This window comes from Salarias fasciatus, chromosome 4 (assembly GCF_902148845.1).
Source record: "Salarias fasciatus chromosome 4, fSalaFa1.1, whole genome shotgun sequence".
Taxonomy (NCBI): Eukaryota; Metazoa; Chordata; class Actinopteri; order Blenniiformes; family Blenniidae; genus Salarias; species Salarias fasciatus.
This window is the reverse complement of record NC_043748.1, coordinates 23,903,808-23,929,941: the sequence shown is the minus strand read 5'-3', so window position 1 is coordinate 23,929,941 and position 26,134 is coordinate 23,903,808. Positions and strand designations below refer to the sequence as shown.

The following is a 26,134-nucleotide window of genomic DNA, read 5'->3' as shown; positions in this document are numbered from 1 at the left end:
TGTGTGTGTGTGTGTGTGTGTGTGTGTGTGTGTGTGTGTGTGTGACCTTGTAGCAGTGGTGTTTGATGCCATGTCACTCTGACTGTTTGCTCAGTGTTTGGTCCTCATGTTGACTCCGTTGCTAACCTGCGGCTGTTCCAGCTGCTGGCCGTGATGCTAACGTGACGCTGTCCCCCTGTCAGAGTAAGACGGTGTTGTGTCCCATGTCCGGCCGGCCCATCAAGATGAACGAGCTGATCACGGTGCGCTTCACGCCGCTGGACCCCAGCCTGGACCGAGTGGCGCTGCTGAACCGCCAGGTCAGTTCGCCCGGAGCGCCCGAGCCCAGACGCAGCCGGGCTCGCATGATGATGCCGCCGCCGTGCCTGCTGCCGGTGGAGGGTGTGTTGGGGTGTGAACTGGTGTGTCTCCTGTCCTCAGGACAGGTATGTGTGTGCAGTCACCAGAGACGCTCTGGGGAACAGCGTCCCCTGCGCCGTCCTGCGGCCCTCGTAAGTTTTCACTCCATTCACATGTGTGTTCTGTGGCTCGGAGGGAGCCTGACCCCCCATCCCGTCCCGTCCCGTCCTCAGGGGGTCCGTGGTGACCCAGGAGTGTGTTGAGAAGCTGATCAGGAAGGACATGGTGGACCCGGTGAGCGGAGACAAGCTGTCCGACAGAGACATCGTCCCGCTGCAGAGGGTAGGGGTGGAGGACGGGCCGCGTTGTCAGGAGTGTGTGTGGAGAGAATATTGGAGTGTTTAGAAGCCGTGCTGTGTGTCCGCAGGGTGGAACCGGCTTCTCCGGCTCCGGAGTCGACCTCCGAGCGAAGGAAGCTCGTCCAGTGATGCAGGCCTGAAGACCGAAGACGCCCCGACTCTCCCAAACCACCACCACCTCCACATCTCTGCTTTCTCTGCTTTGTTGAGTCTAAATCATTCAAATAAAGTTTTTCAAATAACTTTCTTACTGATTTTTAGCTGGTCTGAGGTGCAAATTTAAAAAAAAATGCTCAAGACTGAGATGTACAAAAACTCCTAATCATTTTCTGGTAAAAAGTAATTTTATTTTCAGTTTTGGAAAACATCCATCAAAGATTCAAACTGTCCAGAGAAAAGAGTTTTCATCACTTTTGACCCAATCAAGTGGTGAAGTTTGGGAACGATCCAGTTTCCCAATGGTCCTGCAGGACAGTCCACTGATCCACAGCATCCCTCTCTCCTCATTTTCATGTATTTCTGTACTACCTGTGGTATTATTCAAAGCTCTTCTATTCAGTTATAAAATGTATTTTGTCAGATTTCATTGTTGAGATGTTGAATTTGAACCATCTAGTCCATTCATGCTGAATAAAAGAATTTTAACCGGGAACAGAGAATCGTTTCGTCTGGGATGTTTAATCCAGCTGAGTTCCTGCAGGAAAAAACTAGAACATAAAATGAGTTTTACTCTCTAAAGTCTCAGTAACTCGGTTAACTCATCTGGTAATCAATAAAAAAAAATGTTCTTCCTGGAACAACCCTCCACTTCCTTCCTGGTGAACCTCCAGCCCTCGCAGTGAGGTGAGCATTCCACCGTTCACGCCGTCAGAATGAGAATAAAGACGAGACACGGGCGTCACAGCTCGTCGTGCTCGTCCGCCCTCATGCCTCCGTAGTCGGTGATGGTGCTGACTTTGAACTGCTCCGCCTGGTCCAGGACCTCGGAGAGCGTGAGGCGTCCATCCTGAGGGTCGGAGAGGAGCGCCGTCAGACGGTTCATCAGAGGTCACAGAGGTCACAGTGATTCACAACTGAACGTAGATCCTGAGAACAGGCGTCCCGTCTGATTGTTTCAAAGACCAAACGACTAAATTCACTGATTTGTTTCAAAGTGTTGCTTCACTTAATGATTAAACTTGAGAGGAATCCTTGACTCACCAGTGAGCTGTAGTGATGAAGATCGTCTGCTGAAGTGAACAAACCCTGATTGATCCCCAGATTATGTCTTTACTGAGACAGTTCATCGTTTCTGTATGAAGTTCCAGCGTGGAGGAGCCACTGTGCTCTATATGTGACCTATTGACCTGCTGTACAGAGGATCTCGGGACCTGAAGAGAAGCTTCTTATGCCTCCATCATGTCCGATCTGACCGGAAACTTAATTTGACAGGAGTTAGCTGGATCTGTGTGAACTCCTGTGACCGCTGGGAGACTGAAACCCATGCGAACCCTGCTCAGGTGAAGCGGGCGTAGACTGAAAGCCCAGGTTTGAGTCCTGACTTGGGGTCCCGCTCTGTGAAGCCTGTACTGTGTGTGTTGGTTTGGAGGCGTCTCAGCGTTTTAAGACATGCAGTGACTCTGAATCGCTTGTCGAGTGTTGTCCTTCGTGCCGATTGTCCAGGATGTATCACCGTCTCACACCTTGAATGATCGAATCGTCCTCAACAAATCTGTTCCACTGCTGCAGGACTCAAATAAGAACTACATCGGTAGAAAAAAAGATTTTTTTCTTTTATTGTGAAATCCCAAAAAGTCAGTAACAAAACTCCTCTTGTTCATTTCAAACACCTTCAGACAAGCAGACAAGGTTTCATTACATGAGGATGAGTGTGTGTCAGAAAACATCAATGTTCCAACTGGGTGTCAGTGCATGTTGGACATGATCGCTTCAGGCTCTTCAGACTGGAGAGGACGTGAACGCTCACCGCTGTCACATGGACGCACATACACGGTATGTGGCTGCATTGTGAGGTGTGTGTAGCTGTGTGCATGTGCATGTGATCCCAACTAAACCCCCAAAACCAAACCCTTCCTGTAACCCCTCCCCCCACTGTAACCAGATCCTCCACGGAGCGAAACGGAACCCAGGGCTCGTCAGAGCTCGTCGTGTCTCCTCGTTAAGTCTTCGCCGTAATTGGTGGCCTGACTGCCCACAAACATGTTCCAGTTGCCCAGAATCTCCTTCTTGGTGATTTTCCCGTCCTGAGGTTTGATCGGCAGAGTTTTGATTGACAGGAGAAGAGAGGGAGGAGGGAGGAGGGAGGAGGGAGGAGGGGACAGAGAGAAGCTGATTAACCCACAATTAACCCAACCGTTTCCATGGTAACACCGTTACTCATGACTGTACAGAATAGTGTCGTCAGCGTAGAGGCGTGTGACGGACTAAATGTTCCAGTTCAGACCTGAGGCCTGGATGCGCCGGTACTGACAGGTATTTAAAGAGTGTGTGGTTTTGTGGCGTCGGCTCCAGCTCTACCTTGTTCGTGTCTGTTTCGTGAATCAGGTGTTTGGCTTCGTTGTCGGCGTGGTCGACCTCTCCCGGGAGAACCCAGTCAGCCACCTCACTTGCATCCAGGTATCCGTCCTGCGGGAGAACAGCCAGGCAGCACGGTCAGCGCAGAGTCCGGTTCCCTCCAGGCCGCGGTTCTGGAGTCACGCCGTACCTTGTTGGTGTCCCTGACTTCGGAGAAATGCTTCCTCTCGGTCTGGACCCACTCGGGCTCGTCCTCCTCGGGCTCCGGAGAGTACATGTCACCTGGGGAGCAGCGACGCCAACACATTCAGGAGGTTCACAATCACTCCGGCTGAGTGGAAACGACAGGGAGAGGAGAGCTGGGGGTGTTACCGATGTACTCCACCAGGTTGACCTTCCCGTCTCCGTCCTTATCGATGTCCTCCATCGTTTCCTAGACAGACGACGTGGGTCAGTTATTTCCTTTTTATCAGAATTTTTCTTTCAAAACTCAAAGGAAAATGCAGAACATGTCTCCCCTGAGACGGCGAGTACCTGGATGACCACGTCTCTCATGTAGTCGAACTCCTCCGGGTGGAGGAAGGCCTTGAACTCCTCGTGCGTGGCGATCCCATCTCCATCCCGGTCGGCCGACTTGAAGCGCCGCTGGTCGCGGGCGAGCATGGTCTTGTACGTGGCCTTCTCGTCCACGTCCTCAAACTCCTCGCCTGGAAAAAACAGAAAGTCTCTTCGAACATCTCCACGGTGCCAACAATCCAGCAGATGGACTCATATTACTCACATCATATACAATTAAATGGGTTTCATCGGTTTTAGCAAAAACTCCTCACTTTCAGGTCTTTAATGAATCTCCAGTTGGTTTAAACAGTTACCAGATGAACCTGCTCGACTGTTCTTGACAGTAACAAGTCATCAGAGCTCTGAGGCTTACCCAGGTAGTATCCGTAGGTGGTGTTCTTGTACTCCTCCCAGGCGATCTTGTTGTCTCCGTTCTTGTCGTAGTCCTTCCAGTGCTTGTTGACGTTCTCCTCGATGTACCTCCTCTGCCGGTGTTTGATCCAGTAGAGCAGCTCCTCGTGGGTGATGAAGCCGTCCTTGTTGGTGTCGATGAGGTCCACGATCTTCCTGCAGGGCGAGAAGGGCTCAGGTTCACCGCCACATGTCCTCTTATTAGAATCAGGCGTCCCTCTGCATGCATGACTACATGTCGTACAGCCTGACATCGTGAAAAAGAGAAGAAAAAAAACCTACGCTAATCTGGCCTTGCTCTCCTCGGGGGTCAGCTGGTCGAAGGTCTTGGCCTCCTCTTTGCCCAGGAAGGCCTCGTGGTCGTACTGGAAGCCGTGGGCGTCGTCGTGGGCGTGGTCGCTCAGGTCAGCGGCGTGATGGACGCGCTTCTCCTGAGGAGGGACGGCGAAGGCGGCGGCGGCCAGGAGGACGCAGACGGATGCTAGCGAGTGCAGCCGCATCGTGACGGGAGACTCTGATGTCCTGAGACTCTACACAACGACATTTTACTAAAGGTTACAATCCTGTTAAAGCTGAAGGCTTGGATGGCCTGTAATAAAACTCTCTGCCACTAGGAGGTGTAATGAGTCAGGACGTTCTCAACAAAGGCTATCCTTTATTTTATAACACATATTATATTTATATTTATATTTATACTGCTAACTTCATTAAAGCTTTTAAATTTGGCTTTTTTTCCCCCAAAAAAAGTCACAGAAGTCAGGATGAAGAGCCAAAGTATGATTTCAAATTATTTCCTGCTCTTTCAAGATTGCAAAAGTTTTGTGACCAAAAAAAAAGCGCATAAAGAAGGTCATATGAAGGGTTAGAGACAAGCAAATGGTTAGAATGAATGAATGAATACTCCTCACAATAATGACTCTAATCACAAATGTGAATGATAGGACTTTCTTTTATTGTTAAATTAATACAGTAGAACTTTGGATGTTTCCATCAAAAATAACAGAAGAAAAGAAAATCAAATGTTCAATGAATAAAAACTGGAACCTGAACAATGTTGCAAGCACAAACTCAGAGAGGAAGCTGGTTAAAAGTAAAGTTTAGGTGTTTGTGAGTGAAAAGCTGTGATTGATTTGATCTCCATCCTCACTGAGGCTCTGATTGCAGGCCAGGAAGGAAACTGCTGCACTCTGCACTCACTTGCTCACTTTAGTCAAAATAATATAAGAAAAATACTAATTAAATTATACTTACAACTTGTGCGTGACTTGGGTTGATCCTCCGTGCGTGATTCCGCTACGTGCGTGAGATCCGCTGCTCGCTGCGTCCGCGTTGGCACTTCACAGCTTTAAATAACGATGACAGAAGGGCGGAACTCCTCCCACAAGCCGACCAATCGCAGCACAGTGTGGCTGCATTCTAACCAATGAGAAGGGCCGCTGGGTTATCGATGAATCCGAGGTGAGCTGTGATTGGTTGGTAACCGCCACGTTGTCATGTAAACTAAGAGAACTCCGTTTGGGCTTCGGCTAATTCCGTTTCACTTCGGCCGGTGAGGCGAAGAGCCGAAGTGTCCCTTTAGACTTCGGTTAATTCCGTCTCACATCGGCCAGTGCAACGAAGAGCTGAAGTCTCCGTTTGGACTTCGGTTAACTTCGGCTCTTTTCGGTGAGTGAAGAGAAGCTGTCTCTGCTTGGCCTTCGGCTCACTTCGGCCATTGAGCCGAAGTTAGATCGCCTTTATGGGGTTGCCAGACTTTACTGACAGTTTCCAGCACAAAAAGATCCACATTGAAAAAAACAAACAAAAAACGATCACACTGATCAAAGCCCACAGTTCCACAACTACAAAAAAAAAGATAAAGAAACTAAAAAAATGTCCGAATTAAAAAAAATATTTCAAACTCACCATCGTTTTCTTTAACCACTTATCTATACAAGATTATTGAATCTGTGAAATACACACACACACACACACACACACACACACACACACACACACACACACACACACACAAATCAGTCAGTACCACAGTAAAATGTAATCCCAATCCTCTAATTTTATTTACGAAAATGTTTTTTTTTTTGTATGTTTTCTTCTTTTTTCTGCAATGTGATCATTTGCTTGTTTTCTTTTTCAGTTCGGTTTAATTCAATATACGGTGACTCCATCAATATACACTGTACAGTATTCAAGATTTTTCTTTAATAAAGCTTGAAAAATTGACAGTGGAGCAGATTTTCTCCTTTTAAAACGTCTGTGTTGTGACAACAATTCTATTACTTTTTAAAATTTTTTTTTTATATTGTAGAAGATTTTTTTAAAAGTGCCTAATGGTGTGCTGAGGACTTGACATGTTACATGTGCATCAAAATGTGATCAAAACAGGTCCAATCGAGCCACACAGCCTCTAACTCACCTATAATCCATCAGTAAAGCAGTTTTCTTTTTTCAAAATAATTTCTTTGAAGGCTCATCTCTGGCTTAACTGTCTGTTTTAACAGGTTCAGGTGTTTTTAGAGTCTGCTGTTAAAATAATCACAGCTCCACACCTTATAGAGCCATATTCTATTGTAAAATACCAAAAAAAAAAAACAAAACAAAACAAAAAAATCAACTTTTGTTCCTTAAATCTCAAAATTAGAGGGAATCTCCAGTTTTCATGGACGTTTGAGGTTTGAACACAACAAAGCAACTAAAACCTGAAGCTACTTGGGAATTCCCACTTCAGAGGAAGGGGAATCCCAACTGGAAGGAGAAATAAAAACTGTACTCGGTTTCTCCAAACTTCATTTATTGATCACAGTACGACGACCGTTAAATCCATCTAAAATAATGACATCAATATTCAGCTATCGCAGATCACCACTCGAGTTTTCTTTTTTTGAAGTCATTACAGATACTGTACGTAATACTGACCGACAACATGAGGACCAGACTGTTGTCTTCTTCGCCACCGACGCCCCACCGAGACAACGTGACGCCGCCATCCACGTTTACATCCAATGTAAAAACATGTCAGTATACTCATATGTGTTTATATATTTATATATATATACGTGAATGTATTAAAATGAGTAATATGAAAGACATGAACGCGATCGTTTGCTGACATTCCCATGGAAACATTCACGGAAACGACCGAAGAGTCCGAAGAGTCTGTTCATGACGCCATGCCACCTCTAGGTCTGTGCTTGAAGTGGACGTTGAGGCTCAGGGCTCAGATATTTCCTCCTGGTCCTTTTCCAATTCCATTGTGTGTAATTTGACACCTGCCTCACAGTCCTGCTGGCTGCTGCCATGGCTTGGGACAGATGACCATATAAGGACATCAGGTCCACTGGCTTTTCCAAAATAAAGCTCTTCTGTGGATTGTAAATCCTGATTTGTGTGACTGTGTGAGATTGTTGTGGATTATTGCTGCCATGGCAGAGAGAACGCACAGCGCAGAGTCATGATTGAACGACACATATTAAACAGCGTGATGCTTTTCAAAATAAAATGTTGGTACTTTAACTCATGTTAACCGTAAAGCAGGTAACATTTCATGCTATATGGTCAAAGCTGGTATGATGTTAATGTAAAATATAAAATACAACTGAGAAAAGTTTCATGGGCCGACGTGAAAACACTGAATTTTCAGGTTACATGAAAGAAATGTTACCTCATCAAACATGTTTTGTGAAATTACACAAAAGTCAAACCTGTGAAGGTAGTGCTTATCATCACATTTTAAATGTTACCATGCCATCAAGTAAAAACGTTATATTTATATTATCTGTAACCAGATACCATCTTAGATGATAATTAGCTCGGTTATTGTGACGTAAAACATTTACGTTTTACCAGTATCATGTGATGGTCATGTGGTGATGCAAAGCAACTGTTATACTGTAACATGTTGTCATTCTGTAACATGAAATATATTTTAATGTTGAAATATGAAACCACAGAAGTATCATGTTAGCATTAAACGCCATGCTAACATGTTTGAGCGTGCAGAGTTTCATATTGTCACATGTAAAATACTGTGGCATCATAATGTGGTGGATGATCATGTTATCTTTTAAAACCTTTATATCATTTGACGCTAACTTAATGAACAAGATTGTGAAACTTCACGCAACAATTCATGCTAAGTTATCTTGTTTTATCAGAAAGTCTGACTATCTTGGAATAAAATGTGCTAATGCTAATGCTAATGTGCTACATTCCAAAACATCTCATAAACATCAGAGATTCTCTTGACAACGGAAAACTCTACTTGACGCTTGAAGTTTTCTTGCATTATAACAAAACTTTATTACGTTATGGCGCGATACAGCTTTCCTAAAACAGCATAAAACTTTATTTATAGTCTCATCTCACAATGTTACAGGACATTTACAGTGCGATGCAACGTCATTGCATTATCACGTGTTAAATCTGGAACAAAAGTTTATTGCGTTCTAATGTGCAGAGCGGAATGTTGTGATGAGGCGGATTTGAATGAGGATGCAGGAATAAATGAGGACTGACGGATGAGAATGAGCGCTGCGCTGTTTCTGAGGAGTTCAGACGGAGAGTGGAGAGCTCGTATTGAAACCTTTTTGGAGTTCGTGGTCACAGATGGGCGCCGCCGCTGTTTTCCAGCCAAGAACAAGGAGCATTAGCACATTTAACATGCAGGCACTAATCATCTCTAACATTGTCATGGTCCATTTTAGAGTTCACATTGCTCTGGGCTACGGCTTTTTTTTTTTCTTTTTTCTTTCCAGGCATGAAGAGAGAAACACAACAGTCATTAGCATCAACATGGACAGCAGTAAAGCACATGCAAGCTGAGGAGGTGGGGCGCGAGCGTCAGGACCGCCAACACCGCCGCCGCCGGAGTATTTACACACCCGCTTTATTCCCCCCCCCCCAAAACCGTCGATCTCAGACACGTGTGCGCGCTGACAGCTAGCGTTATTCCACATGGCGTGGGCATTAATACAAAGCTAAACTCTCCTCTGGGTAAGTCTTTTTCACACAGCTATCGACAGTCGTACAGTTTAGCGCTAGATCTGCTTTAATAATTCCTCTTTATTACAATCACCATAAATTCTGTTGTAAAAATGTGTGCTTTAATAAAATAAGAGTTTTTTTTTTTTTTTTTAACCCTACGCTTCTCATTTTCGTCTCCAAAAAGCTGAAAGGAAAAAAAAAAATCATGCTGGGAAAAGGCAGCCCTCCCCCCACCCACACTACGGTTCAGATTTTCAGAGAAACTCACGAGAGCTGGACGGAAACGTTCCTTCACTGGACGAGAACAAACTTCGAGCGTCTGCTACCGTTAAAAGGCGCCGAAATCCCCGCGAAGGTACCCCGACGCTGAGCTAGAGGTGGTGACTGCTACATGTCGGGGGGGAATCGGGGGCGAGACGCCTCGTCGAAACGCACGGCGAGACGCCCGGGACGTCTCGCCGTGCGTTTCGACGACGCGTCTCGCCTTCTCGGGGGGGAAAAGCAGCCTGTTTTACTAAAGATGCTGGCCGGATCTGCTGGATTTCGACGGGGATCTCCTCACTGGCTCTATTTGAACTGAGTCAGGACGTCGTTGAAGATGTTGAGGAACAGGTGGACGTGGTACTCCTTGAAAACCAGAGCGGGACGGAAGCGGATGGACCGGTCGCCGCAGCCTCCCAGGATGACGCCTGTCCGGGGAGAAACACCCACATTCAGCGCCGGATGTGACTCCGGGCCGAGGAGGACGGCGCAGAGAGGCCTTCTCTTACCTTTGTCTCTCGTCTTGACCAGGATCTTGTCGCGCGTGGCGTCGTCACGGACGTCGATGGCGCAGAACGTCCCCTGGCCCCGAGCTCGGCTCAGCAGGCCGGGGTACTGAGCCTGAGGACCAGACAGAGACTCTGAGGACGGGACTCCAAACGTTACAGAAGAAGAAGAAAGACGACCTGCACTGTGCTCTCATGGTTCTGGGTCCGGTTTAGTAAAGTCAGGTTTGATAAAGTCTAGTTTGGTTGAGTCTGTTTGATAAAGTCTGGTTTAGTACAGTCTGGTGTGGTAAAGTTGGGTTTCATAAAGGCTGGTTTGGTTGAGTCCGTTGATAAAGTCTGGTTTGGTAAAATCGGGTTTATTAAAGTCCGGTTTTATAAAGTCTGGTTTGATAAAGTCTAGTTTGGTTGAGTCTGGTTTGATAAAGTCTGGTTTGGTAAAGTCTAGTTTGGTTAAGTGAGGTTTCTTAAAGCCTGGTTTGGTAAAGTCTAGTTTGGTTAAGACTGGTTTGGTAAAGCCTGGTTTGGTAAAGACTGGTTTGGTAAAGACTGGTTTGGTAAAGCCTGGTTTGGTAAAGACTGGTTTGGTAAAGTCGGGTTTGGTAAAGTGAGGTTTGGTAAAGTCTGGTTTGGTAAATTCAGGATCAGTAAAGTCAGGTTCGGTAAAGTCTGGCTTGACTTTTCTTCGTTGTGAATTGAAACATCTTCAGGACGTGTAAAGGGATTTAAACGTTTTCTTTGCACTGACTCAAAAGGAAAACACTGCTAAACATCGTCCATCATCACGGTGTGTAAAAACTCAGCAGGTTCTGGTTCTGTCAGCGCCTGCCTGACCCGCCCCTCTGGGGCAGTTCCTGTATCGTGTTGCTCTGGTGAGTCTCCCTGTTTGAACCCCTCCCCCTGTCCTCGTATAGCCCCGCCCTCCACGCCTCTCACCTGACCGATAACCTCGACCCCCCCCCCCTCCTGTTGCCCTCTTGTCGATATCGGACCGTGTCCTTCTGTTTGCCTCCTGTTGTGTAATCGGTCCTGAGAGAGTTTGTACCTGCTGTCACTGTCCTGGAACCGCTCCGGTTCCCGACACTCTAACTTCTGGAAATTATTTAGAGACTCTGTTTTTCTTTCCAATGCAGTAAAGATTGTTTTGTTTAAATAGTGGTCTGGAGGTCTATACCTGAACCCTGACCCACAGGAACAACTGATCCACATTCTGGACCCCTGAATCTAAATTCAGCTTCAAAATTCCAAAAAGAGTCAAAGTGTTCAAAGTGTGATGCTTGTAAAACTGCTTGAAGCATGAAGACGGTACCTGCAGCTCATAAAGGCCGTTGATCAAGGCCTTCCCCGAGCGGGCCACCTCCTCCAGAAGGTTCTCCCTGCGGATCACGTTGAGAACCTCACACAGGAACAGGTTCTTGGACGGGTCGCCCATCCACGTGTTGAAGATACGGTACGGCTGGAAGGAGGTCACAACACACAACACAGTGAACCACACCGTCTGGACGACGAGTCAGGCTTTATGATGCATGCACTGAAATATAACAGGGAGTACCATCTGCCACCACTAGAGGTCACTGACTGACAACAGAAAAAGAATTCTGCTGGATCTGACTGACTGAGGCGGTGAAAAGAAAGACGTTCATATCAGAAAGAAAAACTGTGAAACAGAAAGACAATAGTAAAGATTTGTTTATTTATATTTAATCAAGAAATCTTTATTTTCCTGAGATCCTCTCAGTTTTTGCAGTGACCACAACAAAAAAAACGATCATAACATTTTAATTAAAGGAGTAGAAGAGCCGTGGCGACTCTGAACTCCTTTATGGCTTCAGCTTCTTTACAGAGCCTGAGATTAAAGAGACTGATGCTGTAAAATAACGAGCTTTGTGGCTTAATGTTGGTTCAGGGTCATTAGACAAACTGACTGTGTAGACACAACTGAAAACACTGCGGCTGGATTTAATTAAAAGCTCTGGAACAAACACTGATAGAGACTGAACGAGAGCGAAACAATAAGTGTAGCAGTTCAGCAGCCCGGCCACAGGGAGGAGCTATTGAGCCACGTTTAGAACACTGACTCTGGATCCAAATCACAGTCTGTGTTGTTAAAACTTCAACATAACTCTGCTGTAGCAGCTCAATGACAGGAAACATTGATCCAGGTATTTTTTTTAACGAGTTCTTGTGTTGATACTTTGCTTTTTGAGTTCTAAATTTAGATTGTGCCGCTATAATTCAGATATTTTTAGAGTTTGTGTTTTGAGGCTCTTGACTCTTGTTGAAAAAAGACTGGATGAGCAGAAAGTCAGCAGACGGACGAACCTTGTCGGCCTGCAGCGCCTCCTTGTGGTAGTAACCTCCCGTCAGCAGCTTCTTGCTGAAGGACACGATGTCGGCCGGGTCGTCGGAGCCCCAGTGCTCATGGGCCCAGAACTTTCCCGTGCACCCGCCTCCGGTCTGGACTTCGTCCACGTGGAAAGCACAACCGTGCTGCAGTGAGGACGAAGACGGGGACGAGAGAGAGCGAGTGAGACATCCGAGAGTCGAGACGCTTCATCATGAAACCAAAGATTTCTCTGAAGATTCCCCTCAACCCTCCGCCGCTCTCCACGTTCCTTTGTTGTGAGGAACAATGCGATCGGATCCCCGCTCTGCCGCCTCGCTGTCTCGATCAGATACCTTGGCGGCGATGCGCCGGAGCCTGATGAAGAAGTCTGCCGAGGCGTGGTTGTCGCCGCCTTCCGCCTGGATGGGCTCGATGACGATGCCCGCCACCGGTTTGCCCTTCTGCCGCCACTTCACGATCAGATCCTCCACCTGGAGGGAGCGGCACGGCGGGAAAGCACGAGAAGATTACCTCTTCCTGAGGTCGTATTAAATATTAAATCCCCGCCGAGCCTGCAGCTCCAGGTGTCATGAAGGAGCGGTCCGTCTTCCAGAGGGAAATATGCATCGCATGAATAAAGGATGAGAGCCGGCTCACCTCCTCCAGGCAGCGGGCCTCCTCCTGGGCGTTCTCCCGGCTGAACTCCTCCAGCGGGTACTGCAGCCTGGGGAACGGGGCGATGGGCCAGTCGAACGACGGCACGTCCAGCTTGTGGATCACCTTGGAGTGCGTCGTCGCCAAGCAGCCTGGAGAGGGCGGAGGCGTCACGGCGTGAGGAGGAGACGATCTTCGAGACGACTCCTCGCTACTTCAGCAGGGACGGACGGGCGGACATACCTAACGTTCTGCCGTGGAAAGCTCCGGTGAAGGACAGGATGCTGAGGTCTGGACATCCTGGACCCTGGAGCAGAGCGGCGGAGGACACAGTGAGAACGGCAGCGGCGGCGGGCGATCAGGACTCTGATCAGAGGACAGACCTGGTTGACCATGCAGCTGCTAATGTCTTCAGCCGACGGTCCGCTCTGGCCTCGCTCCTTGTTCTAGAGCAAGACGGAAACATCCGTGAGAACCCAGGGCGCTCTGGGAGGGTGGCGGGCGGGGGCCGGGCGCCGACTCACCCTGTACCAGATGAACATGGCTTTGTAGGCGTTCTCATTGGAGCAGGAGCCGCAGGCCATGGTCTGAACCCGAGACATCCCGCTGGGGGCGATCTGACCAGCGGGGAAGACAGAACCCTCGTTTCACACCGCGGCGCTACCGGAGCGCGACGGAGAACGGCGTTTTGTGCGTGTCGCTCACCGACAGAAGACTTTCGGTCAGCTTGTCTGGAAAGTTCTCCGGCGGCAGGATGCCCAGGGCGGGTCTGTTCACAAAAGTGCTCTGACCGAGAGAAACACAAGACACAAATTAAACATTTCAGCTCTGCGGAACGGACGGATCTGGAGGGAGCAGCACCTACCAGGTTGTTGGGGTTGGTCATCAGCTTGAGCAGGGCGGGGTGGTTGTAGCCTGAGGACGACAGGGTGGAGGAAGCCTTCAGGTGACCAAACCAACGTTCTCACACAACCACTGATGAAAATAATAACAGCTTCGCCGTCCAGGAGGAGGACCATCACATCCAGCATCTGCTCCCATATCAGGGCACGTTAGTGCACATGCATGATTTACTCTCACATATGTGCAGCGTCCACCGACGCTGAACCGTATTTACAGGTTTTATGGTCAACATGTGTATCAGCCCCAAGCTGAAAAATGTTTGGATGAATCATATAAAGCAAACAACCTGAATTGTTTCCTGAATAAAATGAATTTCCCTCCATGTTGGTGCATTCTGAGCACGTTTAGAGGGAAGCTTGATTAAACTCTGTCTGATTATCTATCTGAAGCTGCTCCGACAGAAGGAGAGCGAGAGCAGGAAATGAGGACTCCGCCGGCTCTGCTTTCCATGCAAGTCATTTGAATACCGCAGGGCAAATGAGTCCGAGGCCCTGGATCCTCTGGGACGTTCAAACATGCACACACGGCCAACTCCGCATACATTCTTCATCGGCGTCCCCATTTCAATTAGAAAGGACTCGTTTCTCCAACAGTTCTTTTGTTAGGAACCTGAAGCAGAAACTACACCAGTCTGAGTTCACCCGGACCTTTTCAAAGGCTGAATTCACCCTCAGAGGCCCCTCGGCCTCTTGGGAGGGCACTTCAACAAACCCCATTGGTTCAGGGCAGCCACAGAGTGAGATGTGGATACGAGCGAAGCCACACCGACTTCCTGTTCATTTGGAGAAGGTAAAATACCAGGCTGGCACAGATGGAATCTTTCCTGCTCACTGCCCATACAACACATCTGTGACCCCTTCCCCCCGACGCTGGCGGTCTGAAAAGCTTTAGTTCAGGGGCCACTGGCGGTCAGTCCGATGTGATCTGGAGCACGGGGTCACGATGTGATAATATCACGATATATCGTGATATCGCTATGTATTGGGATATTCTACATGGTTAATTTACAGAGTAAAAATGGAGACCGTGGAAAATACACTGAAATGTCCTTCACATGCCGTTTGTAGCCTTCAGCATGAGTCTTTGCCAGCAGTAAGGTGCGAACTGTTCGACCCTTGGTTGGGGTAGCTTTGGGTTCTTCAGGGTTCTAGCTTAGGGCTGCTCAGTGCTCTTCAGGGTTTTTTCAAGGCTCAGTTACATGATGCCTTCTGCAGTAGTATGTTTTCTGGCTCTGCTGTGTCGCTTCACGTACATGTGTTACACATATCTTAAGACTTTAGTCACACATGGTTTGCATCTTATCGTTTTCCCAAAACAGAAAACTACCATCGTTTTTGTTCTTCTTTACTGACTCACTGAAGAGACTATTTAAGGAGATTTGCTAAAGAAGAACTGATTCTCCTCAAAAAGCGTCCATTTTTAAATATAAAGCAGCCGCTGCAGTACCCCCTCGAACCACAAGGGGCAGTGATTAACAGATGTGTTGAGGTGAAACTCTTTCTCGCGAGAACCATCAGAGCCACTTCCTGCCTTCGTTCTCTCTTTAAAACTGCTCTCAGAAGCTCTTGCTCTTGGTTTGTTGACCTTGTTGTTGTCCAGCTTGTTGGTTTGGCGCAGCGCCCCCTGCTGGAGACCAACACGGTCACCATTTGAAACTCACCGATGGGGATGGAGGAGATCTGAGTGTAGACGTCCAGCATGCGGTTTCCGTCCACGTCCACCAGGTAGTTCCCTCGGCTCTCCTCGTAGTTACAGAAGAAGTTCACCGCTCCCACGTTCTGGGAAAACACGAAGTTCAAGAGCAGAACGAAAAGCTCCTCTGTTGATCCAGGGCAACGTTCACACATTTTGAGCAGTTTCAACAGAGGAATGGTTTAATATATTAGAGATATGTTACCTCATTTAGCCATTTTTAACAGTTTCACCCAGTGAACTGTTTTAACGATTTTCAAGCAAATGATTTTGCCTCTCTGTCGTTTTTGAATGTTTAAGACAGTGAGATGTTTTAGATTTTTTACCAGTTTTACCAGTAAAAATTTTTGGCTGTTTTACCTCAGTTAGCCATTTTAAGGCATTTCTAGCTGCTTGGCATTTTTTCTGTCTTATCCTTTCAGCCACTTATTCATTTATGGTATCTACATGGTTTCATCTACTGCTAGGCAGTTTTTATATTGTTGTAGTTTAGTCAATGTCAAACATTTTTGTTGCGTTACCGTGTTTAGTATTTTTTTTTATTCTCCAAAATGAGCCATTTTTACCACTTTTTTGTCATTCTACCTTTTAATTTATTTTTTTTTTTATAAAATCCATTTATGCAATTTAAGCCGTTTCAGTGTTTCAGCTGCTTAAAGAGTTGTGGGGTCATTGACCTGTTCTAGTCTTTTTAAACGCCTCTAGCTGTTTGTTTGTCTTATTTGACCTCATTGTTCCTTTTATCAGTTTCAGCTGTTTATCTCTTCAGGATGATTAAAGGTTTTAACTGTTTCAACCAGTTTCAGCAAGTCTGACATTCTTTCTGACTGCTACGCAGGCAGAACACAATCCAGTTCCAGTTTCAGCAGCGATATTGCAAAAGACACTTTGATGAATGTTTGTTGCGCAGAAAAAAAATGTTGCTTTTTACACACACACACACACACACACACACACACACACATACACACACACTTCTTTTGTGATGGCTGTGTATTTCTATAGAAGCGTGCACAGTGCCACTATACGTGGAACAGCTGCAGGGTTTTTATCTAACCAGCTCACTTGGTTAACATGCGCACGCACGCGCGCGCGCACACACACACACACACACACACACACACACACACACACACACACACACACACACAGAGGCGCATTTACTTGTGTACTCAGGCTTAAACATGCACGCACCATGATTTTGTGTGTGTGTGTGTGTGTTCAGGGTTAAACAGACACACACACACACACGCTCAGTCTTGTATTTCTATCCTTGTGGGGACCGTCCATTGACTCCCATTCATGTCTAGCCCCCAACCCTGACCCTTACCCTAACCCTAACCCACACCACAACAAAGCCTAACCCTAAAGAAATGTTTTTGCACTTTTACTTTTTTCAGTAACAACAACATGGTCAAGAAAACACTGTTTCTCCTACTTAGGACCGGAAAAAGGTCCCCACAAGGCACGTCGTTCCACGTTTTGCTATCCTTGTGGGGACATTTGGCCCCAACAAGGATAGAAATACAAGAACACACACACACACACACACACACACACACACACACACACACACACACACACACACACACACAGACTGGATCTCACCTGGATGTCTCCCAGCTGCTTGGTCAGCGCCTGCAGGTTGGAAACACATTTTATAAAGCTCGTAAACATGCGGCGGTGATGACTGTGAGTGTGTGTGTGTGTGTGTGTGTGTGTGTGTGTGTGTTACTTGTGAGCGCGGTCCCGGCACGGTGGTCTTCATGGACGGACCATCATAGTCGAACTCCACCTCGGCCTTGGCTGCAGCCTTACTGACATACCTGCAGCCTGAAGGACACACCAAAGGGATTCTGGGTAAACTTCAGGAATTTCAGGTTTTAGGAATCTGTGCACATTAATTAATGCGTATTTGAACAAATGACCGTTAATGAGCAGGTGAGTGTTTACCTGGAGCGCCCAGCCACAGGTTCTTCTGCAGGTGGAGGGCCAGCTGGCGGCCGATCAGAGACGTCGCCATGACGAGAGACGGACGAGGAGCGGCGAGAGACGGAGGGAGACGGGCGGAAGCTGCCCTCGGGCTGAACCTCACCGAGCCTCCTGCCAAACAGAGGAGCGAGGAGGTTACTGACGCCCCCGCCGCACGCTCCGCCGTCCCACCCGACCCAGACAGGATCGCCTATAGATGATTGACCAGACCGGAGACCTTTGATACGGCAAAGTCACACAGATGTCCTGGAGGTAACAAACAGCCAGCCGCCGGACTGCGGAATCTATCAGAGTCAAGCTGGTTCCAGAACGACGGCCATCCGGCTCTAAAGTCTGCTCCAAAGAGGGAAGAAAATAAAAACCATTCTCAGCATAGCAAAACGTCTGTTTGTCAAGCAGTAGTGACAGCGACAGCTAACGGTCACGCACCCTCCCTCCACTAGTCGGAGCTACAGAGACACCAGACTGATGGAGTCAACAACACTTTTAAAATAGAGAGACGTGGACATTCATGTCAGTAGCTAGCTTGCTGTGTCAGTAGCCAAAGCGTCAGTGGCTAGCCTTGCTAAAGCTATCTTGACATATTGATGATTTGAGAAGAAAGAACAGCTCAGAGATCTGCTTCACCTCACTTACTGAAGCTTTAAAGGCTTCAAGAAGTTTCTGGAAGAGCCTGAATACACACTACTGAGATAGCGCTAAATGCTAAATGCTAACCGGCAGAGTACCGCGGCAAACTAAATGCTTTGTTGAAAACTTTAAAGGCTCAGAACTCAAACTTCAAACTCAATGTTTGAGATATTTGATGTTTTCTGAGCGTTTCATTCTGTGTTGAATCATCTTTCAGTGTAAGTCAGTTTACAGGTTTCATTACAGCATGTTGTTCTTATCAGAGTTTTATTTAGAAAAAAGAAATGTTGCTCCCCCTCTTTGTAGTTCCACATTAATTCAGACGTCCCAGTTTTCCAAGGCTTCGAGAAGTAAACAAAGAGCACATGTAAAAAAAAAAAAAATAATAATAATAAAAAAAAAAACAACAACAACAAAAAAACTAAATATTGTAAAGATGATGTTTGGACTGGACCAGATTCACATGAAATCCACTTTTTCTCAGGGGGCGGCAGCCGGTGCAGTTGGTCTTCACACGGCTGCCGGCGCTTAAAGCCATTAGGTCCTCATCAGGAGAATAACGGACCGGCTCTTTCTCCTCGTCCCGTTCACGCTTATGTAAGAACTGGCAGCGCGAACAGGAAAAATCCAGTTTGATGCCTTCACACAGAACAAAAAAAAAAAAAGCATGGCCACACACACACTCTCACTCACACACACACACACACACACACACTCACACACACTCTCACTCACACACACGCACATGCGCGCACACAGAGACAGAGTTCCTTGGCAACACCTCAGCGGACTGGATGGAACTGGTTTTGATAGCGAGAGTTACACAAGACTGCATCTTCGTATGTCGGGGAGGAGGGGGGGGGGGAAGGGGGGGAAGGGGAAGGGGGGAAGGGGGGAAGGGGGGGGCGGAGGGGAGGGGGGAGGGGGGGCAGGCTTATGTAAGGTTGGAGTGTTGTCGTCAAGTGATCGGAGCCGCAGTCTGAACACAAAGGGAGTCGCCCCACGGATCGCTGGAGCGCAGGCTGCTGCTGCTGCTTGAGGGGTCAGGGGGTCACGGCATACCAAGAACCCCCCCCCCACACACACACACACACACACACACACCTCCACCCCCACCCTGACCCCCACCCCACCCCCTCACCACGAGACACAACACGGCCACGAACCAAAACTCTGCCTGAAAGTTGCCACAGACTGACCAGGATTACGCCACACGCTGCCGAGCGAGGGTTTCCGCGGCGGGCGCTCATATTCGTCGCCACGGTGATATCAACAAGTCACATGACGACTGAGGGAACTGAGACGGAATACTGAAGCTTGAATATTGCAACACTGAGCAGCAGTGATTCACCAAACTGAAATGAAACAAAACTGTCAGCAGTATGGAAAGGGGTAATATCAATTTGAGAGAATTTTATCATAATTTACTCTCTGAAATTCAAACATTGGTGTCTTTAAGACGGTTTGTGTAAGAAGTTGGTGATTAAAGACAGCAGCCACATTAACTGCAGTGTTTTTCATCATTTATCTCATTAATTTTGGCTTTTTTGTTTTGTTTTGTTTTGTTTTTTGTTCGCGGAGCAGCAGATAAAGTAAGATTCACATGACACAAGGGGAATTCAAAGATTTGTGTCAAGGTTGGCCGTTCTGCTTATCGTTAGTGAAAAAAATCCAAATTCTGACAGTAGAAATGCAAAAATTAAATCTTATTTAGTTTCATCCTGATGCAGATTGTCACAAACGTACTAAAGCTCCTGCTGCCTGCCTGTTTACAGCACGAAGGAAAACACTCTGACTCTTCTGTCCTCATTTAGACTACAGTACAAACACAAAGTCTCAGAAGGCGCGAAACCAGACTCACAGACAGCCCACATTTACTTTTGGTGTCTCATCTTGTCATTTCTAATTATTTCACCAAACACTGTGAAGGCGGCCAGAGGGTCAAACGTATCCGTCTCAGAGCGCAGCGCCGCTTCGCCGTCTCCAAACGTCACTTTGTCTTTTCACACACACTTCAGCACGCACATCCAGCAACATTCAACTCTCACACATGGATTTTCTTCCCCATGGACTCCTATACATTATATCATAATGTGTGTGTGTGTGTGTGTGTTTGGCTGTTACAGATCTGATGGTAATACCAGAAAAACTGAGTATTGATTATCGGGTGGCTGGAGGCGAAGCTAAAGATGCTAAACCCCCGGCAGAGGGGCGGTGGAGGCTCAGAGCCGCTTCAGCTGAACACACGACGTCAAACATAACTGATAATCAATGACTGATCTGGTCCTGAGGCAAATATTTAATCCCTGAATGTTGGATCATCACCGGCAGCGCAGCCAGAACAGCAACGCCGAGTTTACATCACGATGGAAACTCATCAGAACGGTGGTGTTTCAATGTGTTTGGACCTTTTGTTTACATGTAAACGAAGCTAGAATTCACCAAAACTGACCGTGTCTGACAACAGGAAACAAGGCCGGAGTCAGGTTTACCTCCTGCCGCCTGGACCCCCCTGTGGGAGGGGGAGGGGCTTTCTGGTTTTGTTTTTCGGGCCCAAGCTGCGTATCGGAGGGACTCTTGGCTGAGAGATACCGTGATGTCCTGTACTGTGATTATCTGCCAGCCCTCGGTACTCGGTGTACCAAACAGCAGCAGCTGCATCAAGACGCCGCAGAGACAAAGTCCAAAACCTGCCATAAACGCTGGGGTTATGAGAACTCAGGAGCCGACGGCGTCTGCACCGGGCTGCGGGACAGCCCGTCCCACAGACTCTTCACTTTCCCTCTTCCTCCAAACCGTCCTCAACACCACGGCAGCCATCGCCGTCGATTTCAAACGACTCCTGGTTGCTACGGCGACCGCTTCACGTGTCTTATTTCCGTTTATCGCCGACGTTCGGTAACGCGGCCGTATGCCGCTCCCTCCGCCAGCCTCCCGTCTCTGGAACCACGTTAAAATGCAGCCGACACCGCCGGTCGCCATGACAACGGTGCAGGCGCCGAGAGGGAAGAAAGAGACCACGGCTTGTGTGTGTGTGTGTGTGTGTGTGTGTGTGTGTGTGAGCGGAACTATTGATTCCCAGTCGTGTCCCTCCACCGAGCAGCGAGGTTCCCGCTGACGTAGCGAACAGCGAGTCGCTCCTCAGACCCTTCGCTCGGAGACTAGGCCACGCCGACCTTCACCTCTCACACCCCGGCTCAGGTTCCACCCAGAGAGAGGAAATCAATCAGTCCCTCAGTTCTTCTGGAGGAAACATGATGGATTCCACCGGAGGAACCAGAAAGATGGCCTCATCTCTGATCAAGTCTCTGTTTGAGAGTCCTGATCAATATATGAACTGTGTCACCATTTACTGGTCATTTTTATACCCACAATCATCTTAATTGAATTTTTAATGGACAGAAATTGGTTGTCAGGAACACCGTTATTGAGAGTGTCTAAATATAGCAACTTCATCAGTTTCATGGAGTCATTTAAAAAACAATCTGCGGCGCTTCAGGCCTGCGGGGCTGCTGTGATGGTTCAGTCTTCAGTGAGAATTCAGCTCCGGCAGCGACGGTCGACGCGGCTGAGACGGAGATTTACATGAAGACGTTCCAGAAAACACCTTAAAGAGGTCTGAAAGTAATTTCATTCATCTGTACTGATGAGTGTTTTGGAACTTTTTATCTGTTTATAAAACTTTTTCACGACCTACATGTTATTTTTTCAGTCATCTCGGTTAACTTCTGTGTTTGTGGATGAGCGGCGACTCCATCTGATTTTAACGATGATGAGAAGGTTTCACGGTATTAAAATGTAGATACCGCCATTTGTGCTAATTAGCATTACCAACGTCCTGGATTTTATAATTGGTTATGAAACCAACCGCTGCCTGGCGCTCCAGCGTGACCTACTTCTAGACGCCAATTCAGACTCCTCCAGTCGGCGTTCCAACATGTTTACACCGAGAGCAGCTCCGGGTTTGAAAAAAACGCCAAAATCTTAACTTGTCCAGTTGACCTTTGATGCAGAAGCGGTGTAACAGACAGCGGCTCTGGCCCGAAGGCGCGGGGAGGTGAAACCAGCCGGCCTGTTGCGTAACGGCAGCCGCAGCGCGGCGGTATCGAACGCCGCGGCCGCTAGACTCCACAGCCGGGCCGCCGGCCCCGCGGGCGCTCGATCAAACGGCAGCGTTTGTGAAGGGATGGATCGGGAGAGAGGAGCGTCGGCGGGCGACCGACACAAGCTGAAATCGTTGCCCTGCACTCGACGCGCCGAGTCGCAGGGAAACGAGATGAAAACTACACGTCGGGAGTCGGGAGTGTGTGGAACGCCGAGCGCTCCTGACCCCCGGAGCAACGTGATCCGATCTGCTGGTGGAGCGCTCGGCCCGACCCAGACGTCGCCGCAGATCAGATTCAAGTCCTTCTGACTGAGCTTCAGGACTCGTTTCCGTCCCGACCGGAGCGCTGATCGCTCGCACAATCACTCACGAGTCATTTCAATCCGACGCGCCGGTAGCTGTGGTTACGAGGGATAAAAAAGTGTGTAACGTCCATGTGAACAGCACGATCTGATCCTGGAATTGGAAAGAATTCAATCAGACAGACAGAAACGTGACCGTCTGAACGCACCGGAAACGACCCGCAGGTCCAATCGTCTGAAAAGATACGACTGTTCAAAGATAAGTCACTGCATTTCCCCCATAAAGACATAAAAGTCCTAGAAAAACAAGGTTACACAAGACTCCACTGATCTGCTGTACGGCCTCCATGTTCTGCTCCACAGAGAGAGAGAGCGTGTGTTTTTCGTGGAAACCATAAATCAGCAGCGAGGCGATGGGTCCGGGTGGGACGCTGCCACAGGAAGAGGGAATCCGGTCTCGGTGAAATCCGCGCTCCGCTGCCCGGATTTACCTGGGATTCACCCACAAACCTGCAGCCGCCCCAGAGCGGAGCGGCTGAGGAAGCACGGCGTTCGGCCCTTCTGTTCTGGCAGCGTGGCGAGGATGAAGCCCGGGCCCCGGAGACATTTTCCACACTTGACCCAGAACGGCGGCGAGCTTTAATTAAAATCCAGCCAGACTCGTCAGGAGAAGCAGTGCAGACCGAAGGGCTGATGGAGCAGCTTCGCTCACGAGACGGACGATAAACAGGAGTCTAATGTAGGGCCAAACACTCCGCCGCTCCCCTCCAGCCTGGCTGGGGTCAGAGGTCACGAGGGATCTCCTGACCCTCCACGGCTGCGGGGAAGAAGATCCGCTCCGCTGCTTCTGCTGGGAGTTCTGTGTCGGCATCGTGAGGAGCAGGAAAACCTCCCGTGGTCCCTGCAGGGGAATCTGAGCACCGAGCACCCTCTAACAGGTCCCGGGAAGACCTCTGGCTCCGGTTTCAGGTGTCTCTTACAGCACTCAGCCAGGGGCGTCGGTACGAATCCGGCACGGCTTGGTAGCCACAAATACAATTGTGGCTTAAAGGGATACTTCAACATTTTGGCAAATTGGCCCATTTAGTGCAATTCCTTAGTCATTTCGAACAGTATACTTACTTTTTCTGTGAGGGCGAGCTGTTGTTTATCCAGAGGTGAGTCGGGGAAGGTTTTCAGGACGGACACAATGGAGGTGAACGGTATTTTTGTTCCCCCTCGTCACACTCATCAAATACACAATCCAACAACCCCAAAACACTTTGGTGGACACATTATAATCAGCACATTCACTACGCTGTGGAACACCAACAAATAATATTGTAGCAAATACTGGGAACTACTTTTTCTATTCAAATCACTACGCCCAGACGCCATGTTTAGTAAGTAGTTCCGTCTTAGCAATCTTCGCATAAACAACTCAATCTGGTAATTTTGCATTCATATTTCACAGCGTTGGATTGTGTATTTGATGAGTTTGACGAGGGGGAACAAAAATACCATCCACTTCCATTGTGTCCGTCCCGAAAACCTTCCCCGACTCGCCTCTGAATAAACAACAGCTCGCCCTCACAGAAAAAGTAAGTATGCTGTTTGAAATGACTAAGGAATTGCGCTAAATGGGCCAATTTGCCAAAATGTTGAAGTATCGCTTTAAAGTCACTCGCAAACTGCAGCACTGGCAGTCCTCAGAGCCCGGGTTTGTGGACCAGATGTGATGTGGACCAGAACCAGGTTCCAGTCTCTCACACGGTCCCGCTGCTCTGTCCTCTGAGGCAGACCGATTCCTCTCAGGTGTTTCCCCGGCAGCTGCCGTTCTCACCGAGGCAAGCCGATCTGCCGGCTCGCAGGGATTACCAGCAAGAGGTTGGGTTTTTAGGGACGGATTAGAACACTGAGAAGTCATCAACTTCAAATTAGACGGGACTATAATCCGGACATTAGGAGGGACGAGATCCGACAGCGAGGCGCTCGTACCTGAAGTGGAGACGGCGGACGGCGAATCTCACTGCTGAGGAGACTCCAGCAGCAAACAGAGCGTCTCAGTGAGTCCAGAGGGGACGGAGCCGTCCACCAGACGGATCATCTGTTCGTCCATCAGTCAATCCGCTGCTAATCTGCCAGCCGCCGCTCTTCCAGGCCAGCTGTGAGGCCGGGTCCAGTTTTCTGTCACTGAAGAGGATTTACCGTCGACACCGTTCTGTTCGGTACCAGGTGTTGATAAACCGTCACACCGCCGATGGCCTCTAGAGGGAGCTGCAGAGTCGTCACACACGTTTTTATCCCTTTTAACTATTTCAGTTAAATAGTTATTTGAACTTGTTTTATGGATCTTTATCTGTTTTAGGGATCGACAGCCTCCAAAACCTGAAGGAACAGGGTTTTCAAACATACGGCCCGTGGGCCAAAGTGGGCCGTTCCAGCTCACTGGGTCACCTCAAGTGTAATAACTCAGAAATTAACAGTTTCCATTGAATAAACTGTCGTTTGTGGCTCGTCGGGAGGAGATCTCACCGTTTCAGTCAGAACGGTTCATTTCCAGCACGCAGCCTCACAGCATGATGATGCCTCCTCCAGCTTTATTAAAGTCAAGTGTTTTGGATCAATCAGATGTCAACACAGTGTCTTTAACACGATTCATGCTTAAACCTCCTTCCATGCATTGAGTCTAAACGAGAGGAAGCTGGAACGTCGGCTCGAACCCGTCAGAAAGGACTCGGTTCTTACTTGATGGTCGAAGCGGCCGGGCGAGAGTCGGTTCCTCCAGAGAAGAAGAGAACGGCTCGGCTCCTGCAACATCCAGACAAATCATCAGCGCTCTCTTTTAATACTGAGCATCACAAAATCATAGTAATATGTGACACATAAAACATGATAATTCGGCTTGTAAAGAAATCAGACACACAGAATACAAGGATTTTTGTTCTAAGTTATTACATGTAATACATCGATTTGTCATAATATTATATTTATTGCACAGTTTTTGTGAATTTGGGCTTCATGTTGAAGAAGAGGGTTAATATCACGGTGAACACAGTGAAGCCTAATGACAGTCTGTTCTCCAGACGGGTTTCGCAGCAGATCTGCAGAGTTCCTCCCATCAGAAGGTCCTGCTGGCCCGGATGCTGGACGCGGTCAGAACCTGCCCCCCCGCGGTGCAGCTTTCTCTGTGTGAGCTTTCAGAGCGCTCTCTGCTCCCTGTTTGCGTGCATGTACACAAAGTGAGGTGGATCACGTGCTCGCGCCTCCTGCAGAACAAAGTGCCGCCGCCACTTATCGCGCTTTGCTTCACGATGCGGAGCGTTTCCGGGCAGGATGCGACTGGATCCGACCGGTGGATGTTTGGAGCAACCAAACCTGATGCAGATGCTGCTGCTGCTGCATCCAACACACACACACACACACACGCACGCACGCACGCACACACACAGGCACGGACACACAGAGACAGACGCACGCACGCACGCACAGCTGGGCGCAGGTGCGTTCGGAACACTTACGGGGAGATCGTGGAACAGCAGCCGGGAAGAGGAGCTCCGGTCCCCGCAGCTTCACGCACGATGGTCGGTGTGTGTCTGCCAGCCGCGGGTTGCCAGTTC

The 26,134-nt window shown here is 48.3% G+C and overlaps 3 protein-coding genes and 1 long non-coding RNA gene across 5 annotated transcripts in view; 2 read left to right on the top strand and 2 right to left on the bottom strand.

Annotated features, from left to right (window-relative positions):
* The window catches only part of nosip (nitric oxide synthase interacting protein), a 3,596-nt gene extending 2,246 nt beyond the window's left edge, over positions 1–1,350 (top strand). The window contains exons 7-10 of the mRNA XM_030089287.1: positions 183–299; positions 421–491; positions 573–681; positions 767–1,350. Coding sequence (XP_029945147.1) covers positions 183–299; positions 421–491; positions 573–681; positions 767–838 — 369 coding nt within the window. The 3' untranslated portion in view covers positions 839–1,350. The remainder of the gene's footprint in view (positions 1–182; positions 300–420; positions 492–572; positions 682–766) is intronic.
* LOC115386816 (uncharacterized) overlaps positions 1–8,905 on the top strand; it is a 24,496-nt gene extending 15,591 nt beyond the window's left edge. Inside the window, exon 4 of the long non-coding RNA XR_003931325.1 lies at positions 8,831–8,905. This is a non-coding gene — a long non-coding RNA (uncharacterized LOC115386816). The remainder of the gene's footprint in view (positions 1–8,830) is intronic.
* rcn3 (reticulocalbin 3, EF-hand calcium binding domain) lies at positions 2,450–5,575 on the bottom strand. The gene is made up of 8 exons (XM_030089290.1): positions 5,433–5,575; positions 4,464–4,711; positions 4,144–4,337; positions 3,747–3,919; positions 3,585–3,645; positions 3,403–3,494; positions 3,216–3,323; positions 2,450–2,941 (listed from the first exon to the last, which is right to left on the bottom strand). The coding sequence occupies exons 2-8, from the start codon at positions 4,679–4,681 to the stop codon at positions 2,834–2,836; spliced, it is 954 nt and encodes a 317-aa protein (XP_029945150.1). The 5' UTR covers positions 4,682–4,711; positions 5,433–5,575; the 3' UTR covers positions 2,450–2,833.
* On the bottom strand, positions 8,461–26,134 carry abat (4-aminobutyrate aminotransferase). Of its 2 annotated transcripts, XM_030089281.1 has the most exons (17): positions 26,036–26,134; positions 25,263–25,325; positions 17,460–17,609; positions 17,242–17,339; positions 17,115–17,144; positions 15,475–15,592; positions 13,777–13,826; positions 13,617–13,697; positions 13,436–13,528; positions 13,295–13,357; positions 13,155–13,218; positions 12,915–13,063; positions 12,611–12,748; positions 12,254–12,421; positions 11,241–11,387; positions 9,935–10,046; positions 8,461–9,853 (listed from the first exon to the last, which is right to left on the bottom strand). In XM_030089281.1, the coding sequence occupies exons 3-17, from the start codon at positions 17,527–17,529 to the stop codon at positions 9,732–9,734; spliced, it is 1,503 nt and encodes a 500-aa protein (XP_029945141.1). In that variant the 5' UTR covers positions 17,530–17,609; positions 25,263–25,325; positions 26,036–26,134; the 3' UTR covers positions 8,461–9,731. The 2 variants fall into 2 exon arrangements, with proteins under 2 accessions (XP_029945141.1, XP_029945142.1); XM_030089282.1 differs by lacking the exons at positions 25,263–25,325; positions 26,036–26,134 and adding an exon at positions 24,513–24,531.